The 16466-nt window shown below is 46.1% G+C and overlaps 1 protein-coding gene across 3 annotated transcripts in view; it reads right to left on the bottom strand.

Annotated features, from left to right (window-relative positions):
* Positions 1 to 16466, bottom strand: part of LOC149329819 (uncharacterized) — a 79544-nt gene that overhangs the window by 37817 nt on the left and 25261 nt on the right. For 2 of the 3 annotated variants that reach the window (XM_089560507.1, XM_089560508.1), the window contains 3 exons: positions 14226 to 14273; positions 6061 to 6217; positions 5895 to 5953 (listed from right to left, as the gene is read on the bottom strand). In XM_089560507.1, the coding sequence (XP_089416633.1) occupies positions 5895 to 5953; positions 6061 to 6217; positions 14226 to 14273 (264 nt within the window). Of the gene's footprint in view, positions 1 to 5894; positions 5954 to 6060; positions 6218 to 6312; positions 6684 to 14225; positions 14274 to 16466 lie in introns of those variants that run through there. The other variant, XM_089560509.1, reaches the window with a different exon arrangement.

The raw sequence follows: 16466 nt of genomic DNA, 5'->3' as shown, positions 1-16466 counted from the left end.
GGGCTCCAGGTCACCAAGGCGTCCACGGAAATGAGGCAGCCGACGCCGCCGCCCGCGCGCTCTCTCTCCGGGCATTTCCCACGGGACCCGACGCCGACCAGGACTTCCATTTCAATCCGATTTACACTTTTAAGGAAATATGCGATTATTACAAATCCACGCACCAAACTCTTCCCACCCCATGCAAAGGGCTGGGGAAGGACAACGAGCGGGTACTCCTGCGCCTGCTCACCAACACGATGTTGTGCCCGGCAATTCTAAAGCATTTCGATCCTAAATTCGACGGGCGGTGCTCACACTGTGGGGAGGTGTCTGACACCTACCACATGGTGTGGGCCTGCCAGCAGAACCCATCCCTACCCCCTATCCCGAACCCCACCCGAGAGGACTGGGAGGCGACCCTGTCCGGTTGCTGCACCCTCGAGGCCCAAAGGGCCTTAACGCAGCGCGCCCGGGCTGCGGCAAACGCCAATGGTGTGCCTGACTAGGCATCCCACCTAGTGGTTGTAAGGGCGTGACCCTTCAGGTCACGACCCCCAACACCTCTCTCTATGATTAATAAATGTTTTCACCACCACCACCACCACCCATGCGAGCGCAAAGCGCAGGTCACCTTTAGCAGCAACCCGTTCGCTCGTACTTGAACACTTGGAAAAAGAGTATGTGCGCCATCTTCAAATTTTCACGGATGGTTCTGTGGACAAGGTCAAAAAAGCTAGCGCAGCGGCTTTTTACATTCTTTCTTTGGCCTGTAAGTGGTCTGTACGCATTTCTGCTGTCGTATCCTCCACAACGTCCGAAACTGTTGCTACTGAGGCGGCTTCATGGAACTTAGGGTCTTGTCCGGCTCAACCTATTGTCATCTTAACTGATTCAAAATCTTCCCTCCAGAGGTTAGATCGCGGGTTCCCTACTGACACCTTGTCTATAACCTCTCTACACTTGGTAGAGAATAAACACAACAAAAACTTTACTCTCCATTTCAAATGGGTGCCCTCTCGCATAGGAGTCAGAGGCAGCGAGGTGGTAGACAGTATCGCCCATAAAGCTCTGTTGAGAAAATCATCAAAAAAGTCTCTCCAGATGCAAAACGTTTCTTCAGAAAAAAGGTGCTCGTTAATACCAGTACCCTGTGGAGTGCGCTCCACAAGCCATGTGTGTCCAAGATACTGCAAAGATCCCCGGCCACTCTACTCCATCGAATTCGAACGGGCTCTGCTCATACTACTGGCCGGATGCATAAGACGGGCATGTCATTGTCTCCGCTATGTTCTATGGATAGGGAGTGCTGGGATATAGGACATAATAATGCCACGCGCCCAACGCGCCGCGCGGCCTCCGCGCTGAGTCGAAGACGACGACGAAGCGGCGGGGGGCTCTCGTGGCGCGCTGTTCTGTTCTGTGTCGTGGAAGCTGGCTCCATAATTAAAAGAAGGCTCCCGGTCTTGGGTTCTTCCCGACGTCTACCTTCACGGCTCCTCTGGTCGTGACAATATTATGTACTGCCCAGAGTACAACGCGGAAAGGTATGTGATGTTCGCTTCCTTCAAGAGGACAGGAGCCCTTCACAGTACAGTTCAGGACATTCTCTACCTGAGTGGAAACCAGGCATGCAGAAGAGAGGCTTCACGCATTCTTTTAACGCTCCTGCGGGACACAGATCTTGACTATAAATGGACGGTGTATGGTCTTCTGTGATTTAATGTGCGCGTAGGGGGTGCCTTCTGGAGTGGTCTGTATTATTCTGTGAGTGAATGCGCGCATGGATGGTGCCTCCGCAACTGACTATGTTCTACTGTCATTGAATATGTGTATAGTTGGTGACTTCTGGTTTGGTTTGGTTTATTGGGGTTTAACGTCCCAAAGCGACTGAGGCTATGAGAGACGCCGTAGTGGAGGGCTCCGGAAATTTCGACCACCTGGGGTTCTTTAAACGTGCACTGACATCGCACAGCACACGGGCCTCTAGAATTTCGCCTTCAAGAAGTGGAGTATGTTGTGCTGTTAGTGAATGTGTGCGTAGATGGTGAGTGCGGGTGTGGCCTATGTTTTATTATAAGCGACTGTGAGTAGCGGGGCAGATCTGACAGGTTTTAGGACATTATTAAAATATTAGTGACGCCATGGTGGAGCAATTTCTGGCAGAGTAAGCAAGGCTAATTCCGCCTGTAGCATGCAAAACTCAACTCTTACGGCTTCATACATGAAGCATAGCGCTCGCAGCCCGCAGCAACGAGCCACAGCTTTATTCTAAAAGAAGCGCAGGTTTCTGATGATCAGAGTGGCGGCATTCGCCGAGAAGCGCGCTAACTGGTTAACTCATTGTGTGGGCTGCTTCTCGAACAAAGCCTATGGCAAGCAAAGCGGCATATTGCTCCGGAGGAGCAACCCCTTGGTTCGCGAAATGGGGTCGCCATTCTCGGAACACTAAAGGGCGCTGGTGACGCAGCTATGCATTTGAACCAGCTGTGAGTGTAGAGGGCGCTTATGTCCACGATAGTTTATTAATGAACCTTCTTCCTTGTACAATGCTGGTTCGTTAACGACGGTTCTCAATGTCGGGTGAAGTCACGCTCTTCTAAGTTAAGACTCTGTATGACATTTTTTTTTCGTGAATGGTAAAGAAATGGCCATTTAGTAACCGTGCTGTCACCTCACGGTAAACAAAAAATGGCTTGGTCAAGCACTAATTGGCCTAAAGCGGACCCAGAATGTTGGAAAAAAAAAGCGCTGCACCCATGAGCCAGAAATGACAGCCTTCTTAGAAGTGCCTCGCGCGTTAATGTGCGTTAGGGGGTAAAGAAAATTTGTGAATTTATTTAGAGGCACTATAAACCCAAATATGTCAATGATAGCAATAGTTTCATACAACCTACTACGGAAAACGCAATAGGATATAACACTGCAGAATAGTGCAAACAATACACCATGCAAAATACGTCCTTAGGTTCCATGTCCCAAAGCAAAACGTGGGGTGTGAGAGACGCTGTAGTAAAAAACTCGTGATTATTTTACACCTTAACATGCGCAGACATCTTACACCATAGGGAAACAAGTGAAGGGGATGAGGGGCTCGTAATAAATATGAGAAGCAAACAGCCACAGAAACCAAGGGGCACAGGGAATTTTTTAATTAATTTATTTATTTAGTGCTGTTGTTCGATTTAAAATATTAATGAATATGTTATCGCTCTACATAGCAGTAGAGCACCGGACGCGTAATTCGGAGGTCGTGGGTTCGGATCCCACCGGCGACATGTGGTTGTTTTTCTTCTGCTTTTCGAATCATTAGCTTAAAGCGATAATATATTCATTAATATTCTAAATCGAACAACAGCACTAAATAAATAAATTAATTAAAAAATTCCCTGTGCCCCTTGGTTTCTGTGGCTGTTGGTTTCTCTCATATTTATAACGAGCCCCTCATTCCCCTTTACTTGTTTGCTTAATTGCTTAGCGAGGGCCTCGGTTCTGGCAGCCTTGACGCCATAGGAAGCATAAGAGGGTTCTCACACAGCTTCCACCCTCGCCGTTCGATGACGTTCTACGTCACATCAGCGGTAACTCAGGACGTCGTACGTCCGCCGCTTAAGAGCGTAGGTGGCGCTGATGAACACTCTCAAGGTTAGGGTTATTTGTAAACATAAATACCCCCGAAAGCAGAAGATCTCACAGCCGTCGCCGTAGCTCAGCGGTAGAGCACCGGACGCGTAATTCGGAGGTCGTGGGTTCGGATCCCACCGGCGGCATGTGGCTGTTTTTTATTCTGCTTTTCTAATCATTAGCTTTAAGCGATAACATACTCATTAATATTCTAAATCGAACAACAGCACTAAATAAATAAATTAATTAAAATTTCCCTGTGCCCCTTGGTTTCTGTGGCTGTTGGCTTCTCTCATATTTATAACGAGCCCCTCATCCCCTTCACTTGTTTGCTTAATTGCTTAGCGAGGGCCTCGGTTCTGGCAGCCTTGACGCCATAGGAAGCATAAGAGGGTTCTCACACAGCTTCCATCCTCGCCGTTCGATGACGTTCTACGTCACATCAGCGGTAACTCAGGACGTGCTACGTCCGCCGCTTAAGAACGTAGGTGGCGCTGATGAACACTCTCAAGGTTAGGGTTATTTGGAAACATAAATACCCCCGAAAGCAGAAGATCTGACAGCCGTCGCCGTAGCTCAGCGGTAGAGCACCGGACGCGTAATTCGGAGGTCGTGGGTTCGGATCCCACCGGCGGCTTGTGGTTGTTTTTTCTTCTGCTTTTCTAATCATTAGCTTTAGGCGATAACATATTCATTAATATTCTAAACCGAACAACAGCACTAAATAAATTAAAAAATTCCCTGTGCCCCTTGGTTTCTGTGGCTGTTGGCTTCTCTCATACACCTTAGGGGTCTTTTTAATTTTCAATTTCTTCAAAATGCGTACCTCAAGACCCAAAAGGCCTTGGTTCAACGGACGCGGGCGGCGTTCCTTGCCAATGGGGCTCTGGAATAGAGACTCTAAGTATTCTGACGGGAAGAGGCCAATAGGCCCCATCCCGGTCAACTCTCTGTAACTTTTTTAATGGTTGTTAATGTTGTTCACCATCAAGACGCGGGGAGCTGTATTTTTTTCCCGCCTACTTGGGATCCTCAGTAGAGCGCCAAAGTCAATGCGGCGCAGCCGCTGATTCTCGTGCTTATAAATCCATTTGAGGGTATTGTTTTGCTCGGGGTTGAAATCTGCGTCTCACTATTCCTTGCAGAGTGACTTCGGCATGCTCTTATAGGCATGAAATTAGGCGCCCTTTCCTGTACATTACAGTGCTTTAATATTAGTATTTTCCCAGCGCTAGCTCAATTACCCTATATTTTATCCGGTTTCGCGTTATCATCGGTATCGTCCGGTCAGGATGCCATCATATCTTCGTCCCTAAATCCACAAGTCCAGTAGAAAGAAAGGGGGAGCAGATGGGAAATGAGGGTGTGGAAACGCGAAGCTAACGAGTTAGGAAGGAGAATCATCGGCGAAAGGGGAGACTAGGTGCCACGCCGGTAGCACGGCTACGCCAGCACAAAGATGGTCGCCATGATTCGATAAAACATTGTGTAATTAGCCGCCGCAGTTTGCAAGCGTCGGCACAGCATTGGCAGTGATAACACCGCAGGGAGACACGTGGAACAACACTCGCGTTCCTCGAGGACCATGGACGCAGCGTAGACGAAACGCTGCGTTCGGAACGCGGCTTGCATGTGGGAGACGCACACGGCAAGAACATTTTCCAGAGACTTCCCACAAACGCTCTTGGCGAAAAAATCTGGAAGCCCGACAAAATAACACAATCGTCCCACACCGACTCGAGGGCGCTCATCACTAGGTTAATAATTTTCCGAAGCAGCTATTGCTGTTGATACCCGTAAAAGTGGGGTAGGCGCATCAGCATATTTTTTTCTCATAGCTCCGTGCCGCGGAACGCATAAAACAGAATGCTGACCTCAGACAATAAACACATATAAAAGGCTGAAACTATTGATGTTTGGTACTTTATCTTCACTACCGCAGGGCCTGCCACACAGCCGTAAGCAAGCACAGCTTAGAGCAGACAGTACGGCATTCTTCTTTTTGGGTTGAAACAGCTTGCTCATGGACGTGGGAGGGAAGTAAAAAATCGTGCTGAATTTTTGTTCCACTGTTAGTATCCGATTTCCGAGGAACTCTGCTGTTTCTTTGTTTGGCTACGGGTCATGTAGCATGGAGCACTTTGGTGAGTTGGCCCGGATGCATCCGGAATGTTCTGGTTTTGAATGCACGTTTGATGAACAATGCCTTCAACAGTGGAGGCACTGGAAGTATACAGCCTTACGCTCTTATTGTACTTAACAATCGTTTGGGTAGGCTGCTTCGAATGTACCTTTCTCTCTTCCGTCGATGTTTGCCTGGCGTTCCCGTTTCCAGTTTGTCGCTGGCTTCCTATGCGGAGAAAAAAAATCGCCTGAGTGCTGAGCAAAAGGCTGAGGGCTTTTTTTGCAGTTGACTTAAAGCCGTCATGAATATGGAGGCCAGCCTTGTGAACCTACCTTTCTGGGTTTCTTCACTTTGTGGAGCACTCCGACTGGAGGAACTGGGTTTCGGAACGCTGTCCTGGTGACCCTTCTGTGCGTCGGCGTAGCTTGCGCTGGAGTGCGGTCTCTGCTTCTTGGAATCACGCCCGCCATTTTCTTTGTTCATTGGCTCCTGGAAGACCATAGAAAAAGCTTGCATGCAGATTCTTTTCCATGGCTGTGTTCACCTAAATCTTGTTAGTTCGTAATAGATTATTGATGTTGTACCATTAGCTAGAGCTATCAGGACGGAAGATTCAGGTTTGTTCATGTCCCCCATATTAGTTTTAGGAGCGCAGAATTAAAAAAAATGGGGGGGGGGGGGCTTAGCTTTGGTTAAGCCTGGTAGGTTGCGAAACCGAACCCAGCGCCTCTAACGGAAGGAACGCAGTGCGCCGCGTCTACAGGTCACGCGTAGCTACAGGCCGCCGCTGCGGGACGACTCGACTCGGTAGCCCATCTCTCACCCTGGTATGATGTCACGCTATGACGTCACTAGGCATGGTATGACGTCATAGGTCATTCTAAATGTCACGCATGGCTACCGGCCGCCGCTTCGCGACGACTCGACTTCGTAGCCCATCTCTACCCTGGTAGGACCTCAGAGTTTATTCTAAAGGGCAAACGTGGCTGCCAGCCGCCGCTACGCGAAAGGGTGTTCATGAGCGTAGTATTGCTTTCGCAATGAAAAAACAATGGCAGAGTACTCCAATCAGCAGTTAGTCGAGATGACCCCTGCCAGTGTTGTCTGATGCTTCTTCATCGAATGCGACACATTCGGCTTCATACGACAGCGAGGTCAACACAGTGAAGAATATCCGAGAGGAAGCAATGCAAATTCATTTCAAAGAATTTTTGTAACCGATGGGAAGAACTAAATAAATCATCGTAATTGTAAGATCGCATTGCTTCGAAACCGCCATAATATACGGCTCCTCCTAATACAGCGATAAAACTGCATTGCTGCGCAGAGGATATTCGCCGTTAAAGGTAGACTTTCATATCTTTGTTCTTTGAGGACACCGATATCGTATTAGTTCCACTGCTGTCACGTTACGGTGGAGAGGAGGGAGCATCTTTTCGGTGTCAGGCATAGTACGGTAGCAAAACGGTCGAGAAAGCAGGCTCAGAACCTTTGGGAATTTACGCCCCTAACTAACATAACATTGGCTGGGACCCGCAAGCCAGGCAGAACATTAGGCGTGGTTTAGCTCTGGCTAAGCCTGGTCAGTTGCGTTAGCTGCGACGCTTTTCGAGTCGCGCAGCGTGTTCTTCTGCTGTGTCTTAACGTCCCAAGGCGACTCAGGCTACGAGGGACGCCGTAGTGGACGGCTCCGGATATATCTACCACCTCGGGTTCTTTATCGTGCACTGGCAACTGTTACGTGCATTCTCCTTTTATTTCTGGAACTACTCAGCAAAGTGTACTCTCCAGGAAACAGATCGATTTGAAGCAAATCAATCCAGATTGCTTAGGCTACCGAATTTTTCCACTACAGAACAGGGCACCAAACACCAAACTGAGGTGAGCAAGCCAATCATTTACATCGCATAATCCAATTAAGAGGAGTTTAGGAAATAATTTTTATATACAGTTCTTCGATTTCCGAAAGCTTCAAAAGAATAATTTACAGACAAATTCATAAATATTACGAGTTTGACGTATTGGTTTAGATGTGTGCACGATTAATACGCTCCGAAAATTCAACAAGTTGTGATTTCCAGCAAATATATATCTTGGATCTATTAGTACAATGACTTAGCATTAACGCGACAGTGTTAAGGAGCTCGCGTCGAAGAAAAGCTGGTGTCGTCGCTATGGCATCGCTGGCCTTGTCGGCGCTGTCGGCGCGGTAACAGGATAATTTGCAAATAAAAAGATTTTGTGAAGATACCAGGAATCGAACCCAGGTCCTTCAGATTGCGAGGCCTCCACACGCAGAAGACATTCGAAGGCTCTTTAGTCCGAACTTTATAAAACTGGAGCTAGTAAATGTGTTGTGGTCCATTAGTTTGTGAATTGTCTTTGTGTACTCACGCGTACATGAGTAATATCCTTGCAGCGCTGCAATAAGCTATCATGTTCCCCTCTTAAAAGGGAAGCATAAGAGTCATGGATTTTTCTTTGAGCATTGGTTTTTCCCGTCTCTTAAAAAAAAATCACTTATCCACCAGTTAACTGAACTGGTCTTTCAGCTCCAGCTAGTCATAAACTGCAGGAACATGTTCTTCAGATGGAGAGAAGCTGGAAATTCTGGATAAGTCCTCAGATTTTCATTTTTTTTTCTACAAAACGCACCGTTACGAAGCAGGTTCGCTTTGAAGTAATTGATCACATTGGGATAGGGCGAGATAGGGTGATGTACATTGGGTACATCGAAGACGTAGCTCTTGGTATATAAAGCTAGCCGCCAGTAAAAAGTGATAAAAGGCGATAAGACCAAAAACACTTAAAATATCCAATCTAGACTTTCGAGCTATGTACTCTTCAGTTCTCAAAAAGGATGCAATCATTGTTTCCACAGTTTCTAGTCAGCGCTACCGAAGCTGTAGAAAACCTGCCCTTCTTGTAATGTGAGCTGAAAAAAAGACGCTGATATCTGTTGCTCATGCAAAACAATATTTAGTTTTGGGTTTAAAGGAAAATAAATGGTGTTTCCGCCTCACCGTAGGGGGTGTCAAAGGTCTCTTTGGTTGTTTTTTCTGTTCCTCCAAACGCAAGCAAAGCTCTTAGTGCAGTTATACAAGCCATGCGGCATCCAGCCCTGAACCTCGCCTGACTAAAACAGTTCTACTTTTACGGCGGTAAAAAATTGGTAGCCATTACGGCGTACCATTGGGATGCGCCATACAGCAGTGTTCTTTGAATATTCATTGCTTACTTTGACATTTCACCAGTCTGATACGTACAAATAACTACGCGAATTCTTGAAAACTTGAATGATCAGGCTAGCTACGCTTGTTTTCAATCTCTTCCGCTGGCCACAGTCCAACTATTCAACAATGGTATAATAGTTACTTACCACCAGTACAGTAACTAGCATGGAAATCTAGGATGCGTCATGAAAAAGATAATCCAAGGGAAGTGTTTAAAAATTTCCCGGCTGGAGAAAGCAGATGGGTTCAATACGTTTACTGCCCATGAGAGAAGGTTGATAAAAGTACTAGGCCGAACAAACTGAATAATTTACGGCACCCGTGATCGTCAAACAAAAACCGAAACATTAGAGTTACAGACACTTGGTTATGTAATACTGGACGAGACGAAAACTGTAAATTCGAAACACTAAGAATTCTGTCATGTCTACGTGGGTGGTATATTAACAGCATATATACATATATAATTCAATAGAATAGAGGGGCTCGTTATATATGAAAAAAGGCAAGAGTTTCCCAAACCAAGAAACAATGGGATGTTTATTTTTGTAGAGATTATAGGGTAATCCTTTTTATTACTAAAAGATAACTGAGTATAAAGCTGAAGAAAAAAATTCGCTAAGTTCAACAACTGTTACACTCAAAGCTCGAGCGATAGCTGAGGCATGGCAAGGCAGATGGTCCCGACTGCTTTTCTTCCATGGCTAATAAGGCAAGCGCGGAAATTCGGCGTTTATGTACACGCCATACACTGACGTTTATGTACACGCCACCTGACAGTGACCCCATCTTGAAGAAACTCATTTAAGGTGATATGTCAAAAGTCACGGTCCACGGTGAAGGGTGAAACGTTAAAGGTTGGAGGCAAATCTACAACGGTTCACATGAGGCACTATGATGCACCTTCTGTAGACATGGTACACCATAGGTTTTTTAACTTGCTTAAGCCTAGTTCGCAAGCACCCCAAATCGCGAAGGTAAGATTTTCGCAATTGCCCGAGCCAAATTTGCAGTTCGCCGTCGTGTCGGGCACGCTCAGTTATGGTTGGACTTCGATTTTGGTCCAAATCTGCCAATGTAAATTTTTCGGGGTGGCCTGGGCCAAGATTTCGGAAATGACCCCGGGCCAAATTTGGAGGTCGCAGCCGTGTCGGGCACGAAAAAGTCGGACAATTATTTTGGTCCAAATTGGCCAAGGTCAAACTTCGGGGGTGCATCTTAAGGAAAATAATATGCAGCGCAAAAACAGGGACAGCGGCGAAGACACAAACAACAGGACTGGGACTCTGCTGTCTCTGTTTTTTGCGCTGTATATTACTTTCCTTAAGATGAGCCACCGAATAACCCATACCAAAGTTTTGTTCGGGGGTGCTCCGGGCCAAATTCTAGAAATTACCAGGGACAAGATCAAGGACAAAGGTCAAGGTGAAAGGTCATACCACCATGGAGCACATGTCCACCTTGGTGGATTGTGGTGCTCAAGTTGGCCGTTCACTTATAGTGTCCATTCCCAGCGTTTAGCCGTTGTGTGTTTGTCTGTCACTTTATATCTTTGTCTGAAGCCAGTTTTGTTCGATTCTGGGAGTCGTGATGCCATAGGTGGCGTAAGAGGGGTCTCGTACGATTTTCAGGTGATTGCAGGCGTGAATGGGGTGTCTGCTACAGCCGGCGTCGTCGCTTCGCAGGATTCGGTTATTGCTACACGCGTCTGTTCTTTCCATATTTCCTCTCACATCTCTCAACTCTCCTCTCTCCCCACGTGACAGTGACTGGGGTCAACTTGAGCCAGTGGCAAGTTTCACGTGGCACTCGGGGTAATACACGTCTACGACGCCCGCCGCTATGGCCCAAGGTGGTGCTAACGGACACTCTTAAGGTTCAGGTACACTACACGTAAATACCCTTAAAAGCAGAAGACTGTATAGCCGTCGCCGTAGATCAGTTGGCGGAGCACCGGACACGAAATTCGGAGGCTCTCTGCTTTGTAATTAATCATCGTTAATACTGTAATCTTTTATCATATAGTGACCTTAAAGAACATAATCATCGCCTACGCTCCATGGTTTTGGTGACCGGTGGCGTCAACGAGCGTGCGTCCGTGCGCCTGTTATGTGACCGCACCTGATGAAGGACGGTCCTCCGTTGGTAACTGTTGGTATTAAATGAAGATAATCGCAAAGTTGTAACCCCTTCTTCTATATATGTACATATGCATGCTTGTGTGTGTATGTGCGTGTTAAGGCGTATGTGCTTGTGCGTGTGTGTTGACACAAACTGAGCCCTCCTCCCTCCTAATTATAGCACACTGAAAATTTAGAAGCATTTCCAACAATATCAGACTTCCAAACAGTAATAAGCGCAATGAAGTACATGCGTACTCTTTATCTGAACTCTTCTAGCAGAATACATAACCAATGTTGAGACATTAGCGGCTTTGGCAACGTAAGCCTTCAACGTGCGCTAACGCGGACTACGATGCCAGGCATCATCATCATCGTCATCATCATCATCAGCCAGACTACACCCACTGCAGGGCAAAGGCCTCTCCCATGTCTCTCCAATTAACGCTGTCCTTTGCTAGTTGCCGCCACTGTATCCCCGCAAACTTCTTAATCTCATCCGCCCACCTAACTTTCTGCCGTCCGCTGCTACGTTTGCTTTCTCTTGGAATCCACTCCGTTACCCTTAAGGACCAGCGGTTATCTTGCCTTCGCATTACATGCCCTGCCCAAGCCCACTTCGTCCTCTTGATTTCAACTAGGATGTCATTAACCCGCGTTTGTTCCCTCACCCACTCCGCCCTCTTCCGATCTCTTAACGTTACACCTATCATTTTACTTTCCATAGCTCGCTGCGTTGTTCTTAACTTAAGCTGAACCCTCTTTGTTAGCCTCCACGTTTCTGCCCCATAGGTGAGTGCCGGTAGGATACAGCTGTTATATACTTTTCTCTTCATGGATATCGGTAAGCTACCATTCATGACCTGAGGGCTTAGTGAGGTTAGGAGGACAGATGAGGCGTATACAGTACTAAAGGGCGGGCATGTACTGTGCTATCGTGGATTAGCAGATAGGCGAGAACTAGGTGTGGGATTTCTCATAAATCAGGATATAGCTGGCAACATCGAGCAGTTTTACAGTATTAACGAGAGAGTGGCAGCTATCTTAATTAGGCTTAATAAGAGGTACAAGCTGAAGGTGGTGCAGGCCTACGCGCCTACATCAAGCCATGATGACCAGATAGTTGAAAGCTTCTATGAGGATGTGGAATCGGCAATGACCAAAGTAAAATCACAGTACACTGTACTGATGGGCGACTTTAATGCAAAGGTAGGTAAAAAGCTGGCTGGAGACAAGGCCCTAGGTGACTATGGCATAGGTTCTAGGAACAGTAGGGGAGAGTTATTAGTAGAGTTCGCAGATAGAAATAATTTACGGATTATGAATACCTTCTTCCGCAAACGAGCAAACAGGAAGTGGACGTGGAAGAGCCCTAATGGTGAGACTAAAAATGAAATAGACTTCATACTGTGTGCACACCCTGGCATCGTAGAGGATGTAGATGTCCTCGGTAAGGTCCGTTGCAGCGACCACAGAATGGTAAGGCCTCGTATTAGCTTAGATTTGAAGAGGGAACGGAGGAAACTGGTGAATCGAAAGGCTATTAACGAGTTAGCATTAAGAGGGAAGGTAGAGGAATTCAGAATGTCGCTGCAAAACAGATTTTCCGCTTTAACTTAAGAAGACGACCGTAGGGTTGAAACAATGAATGATAATCTTACAGCTATCGTTACAGAGCGCGCCGCAGGAGTAGGTGGTAGGATGGTTCGACAGGATACCAACAAGCTATCTCAGGAGACTAAAGATCTGATTAAGAAACGTCAAAGCATGAGGACGTCTAACTCTACAGACAGGATAGAACTAGCAGAGCTATCTAAGTTAATAAATAAGCGCAAGGTAGCCGACATAAGAAAATTTAACATGGAGAAAATCGAGCATGCTCTAAGGAATGGAGGTAGCCTAAAATCAGTGAGGAGAAAACTTGGCATAGGTAAAAACCAGATGTATGCGCTAAAAGACAAACAGGGCAATGTCATCAGCAATATGGATAAGATAGTTGAATTAGCCGAAGAGTTCCACACAAATCTATACAGTAGCGAATGTAATCATCAAGTTACTGAGGGACGTAGTCGAGCACAGAAATGGGACATCCCGCCAGTAACGAAGGAGGAAGTAAAGAACGCCTTAGGAGCCATGCAAAGAGGGAAAGCAGCTGGTGGGGATCAGGTAACAGCAGATTTGCTGAAGGACTGAGGAGAGATTGTGCTACAAAAACTAGCCACCCTGTATACGAAATGCCTTGTGACCTCGAGAGTACCAGAAGCTTGGAAGAACGCTAACATTATCTTAATTCATAAGAAAGGAGACGTCAAGGACTTGAAGAATTACAGACCGATCAGCTTATTGTCCGTTGCCTACAAGGTATTGACTAAGGTAATCGCTAATAGAATCAGGACAACCTTGGACTTTAGTCAACAAAAATGATCAGGCAGGCTTTCGTAAAGGATACTCGACAATAGACCACATTCACACTATCAATCAGGTGATAGAGAAATGCGAAGAATATAACCAACCCCTATATATAGCCTTCATTGATTAAGAGAAAGCATTCGACTCAGTGGAAACCTCAGCTGTCATGCAGGCATTGCGGAATCAGGGTGTGGAAGAGTGCTATGTGAAAATATTGGAAGATATTTATAACGATTGCACAGCTACTATAGTTCTCCATAAAGTCAGCAATAAAATTACAATACGGAAAGGTGTCAGGCAGGGAGACACGATCTCGCCAATGCTCTTCACTGCCTGCTTACAGGAGGTATTCCGGGGACTGGAATGGGAAGAGTTGGGGATAAGAGTTAATGGAGAATACCTGAGTAATTTGCGATTCGCTGATGACATTGCCTTGCTAAGCCACTCAGGACAAGAACTGCGAAGCATGATCAATCAGCTAGACAGGCAGAGTAGAACGGTGGGGCTAAGAATTAACATGCAGAAAACCAAAGTAATGTTCAATAGCCTTGCAAGGGAGCAGCAGTTCGCAATTGGTATCGAGGTGCTAGAAGTAGTAAGAGAATATGTCTACTTAGGGCAGGTAGTGACCGCAGATCCGGATCATGAGAGGGAAATAACTAGAAGAATAAGAATGGGGTGGAGCGCGTATGGCAGGCCAGGCATCGTGCCACAGGAAAATTGAAATCTGCTTACCTCCTTCGCATTGTTCACTGGGTTTGATTTGCAAGTGTCTTCATGGATCTGAAAAAAAAAATATCTGTCTTGTGAGGTCCCAATGGCTTTCAAACCACTTGAAAAGCCGTCCACAACCACATGATAAATTTAAGGTAGGCACTTAAGGTTCATGCGTGCTGTGAATCTGAAAGTGCCCTTTCACCTAAAGTCTGTTATACTAAAGGCTTTAGCCCTAAATAGCTTCGACCTAAAGATATTTGAACTAACGGCCTCACAGCAAAGCATTTTAGCGTAAATGCCTTGAACCTAAGGGCCTTTACCAGGGAGGCATTTCCCTCAGTGGCCTCTGTCCTCACTGTCGCTAAGAAATGTCTAGCTTAAATGTCTAGTTTAAAGCAAGAAATTGGCAACGTATGAGCAATGTGGCGCGTAGCGGTAAGCTGTGTGTGGTGCGCACAGTTTTTTTAACAGCTAAACCTCTTATTCGCTACAAATGTGCGGGCGCAGACTTGTCGGTGCTTGAAGGCAACGAGCTTTCGCGCATCGTTCACAACTCGTGCTGAATTTGCCTACCTGTCCCATGTTGCTCTTTTCTCACCTCTTGACTACTTATTGCGTCCGAGAGGCATTTGGGAGAGTCTGGCACCTTTGCACTTCGGCCTTACATGATCACGTGTCCCAGCCCTAGACGACGAACGCAACGCGTAGCACCCCTCTTCTCATGCCGTGAAAGAGCTACAAACGATTGATGCCAGAGAGGCTCGAATGCATATCTATTCTTAACAGAAAGCGTGTCCACAAGGAGGAAATAATCTTATCATTACAAAAGTTTACCTGTAAATTCTTTTCGCCACCCTACGAATCTAACTGGTTGATGATTGATACTTTGGAGGAAAGATCACAATGCATGTTCAACTTTTTCAGTGCGTCATTCTTCTTGCACTACAGCATATCGGTTATGAACCAATACCAACATGCTCAACCTTCTCACCCTGCTTCAGTTGGTTGAAATAAAGGAGAAAGTGCATCGACTATATGTTTTCTGTCTCTTCGACAATGTTTCAGGGCTTTAACAAGCCCAGTCGTTTCGTTCATTCTTCCTTTCTGCCTGAACTGCTCCATATCTGCTCGCTGTCCTTTTCTTCAAGAACCACTGAAAACCTCACCAACTTTTTCGGTGCATCAAATTACTAATCACTATGATGTAATTTTGTTGCAAAGATCTGTCACAGCAAAAATGTTGCGCTGCAGTACTGCAGCTCTGCAGAAAAGTATGCGCTCCACCTTAAATTGCTTTCACTACACGATTTGCCGCGCATGAGGATCCAATTATAACCAATCGGTGATGTTTTTAATTCTACGTTCTAAAACCTCTAGCATTGATTTCTGCGATGTCAACGCCAAACTTCGATTTATAAAACTCGTCCGATTAAGGCTGTCAAGAAAACTTGGGGGTGTTTGGAAAGTAGAAAACGGCTTGCAAAACTTTTGTAATGATAGACTCACACTTGCCGCCTATTTCTTTAATTATATATATATATATATATATATATATATATATATATATATATATATATATATATATATATGGCCGCCGCGGTGGCTCAGCGGTTATGGTGCTCGGCTGCTGACCCGAAAGACGCGGGTTCGATCCCGGCCGCGGCGGCTAGAATTTCTTTGGAGGAGAAATTCTAGAGGCCCGTGTACTGTGCGATGTCAGTGCACGTTAAAGAACCCCAGGTGGTCGAAATTTCCGGAGCCCTTCACTACGGCGTCTCTCATAGCCTTAGTCGCTTTGGGGCGTTAAACCCCGTAAACCAAACCAAACCAAACCATATATATATATATATATATATATATATATATATTACGATGAAAAAACTTGCTCGACTGCTGATAACATAAGGAAAGAGTTGAAGTACACTTCTTAGAGAAACATTTATTTACCGACGGTTTCGGACGGTGGACCGTCCTTCATCAGGGTAAGGTTGTTTGTGAACAAAAACGATCCACTTGCTCACGGCACCGCACACAGATGGAGAGGGAAAGACGCTCTCCTTTGAGGAAACAAAACAAAACACGAAAACAAGACAGTGGCGGACAAGGGTGTTCCTGCCGATTAAGGGGAAAATGAGGGCTGCAAAGCGAGCAGACAAAAAAGAAAAGAACGACTTCAAGAAAGGGGAAAAGAGGGGGTGGGGGGAAGGGAAGGAGGCAAAAGGTTGTAGCGGAAGTGGAGAGGGGTGAGCTGTCTGCGAG

This window comes from Amblyomma mixtum, chromosome 9, assembly GCF_055824585.1.
Source record: "Amblyomma mixtum isolate Tamu chromosome 9, ASM5582458v1, whole genome shotgun sequence".
Classification (NCBI taxonomy): domain Eukaryota; kingdom Metazoa; phylum Arthropoda; class Arachnida; order Ixodida; family Ixodidae; genus Amblyomma; species Amblyomma mixtum.
This window is presented reverse-complemented; position numbering and strand designations above follow the sequence as displayed.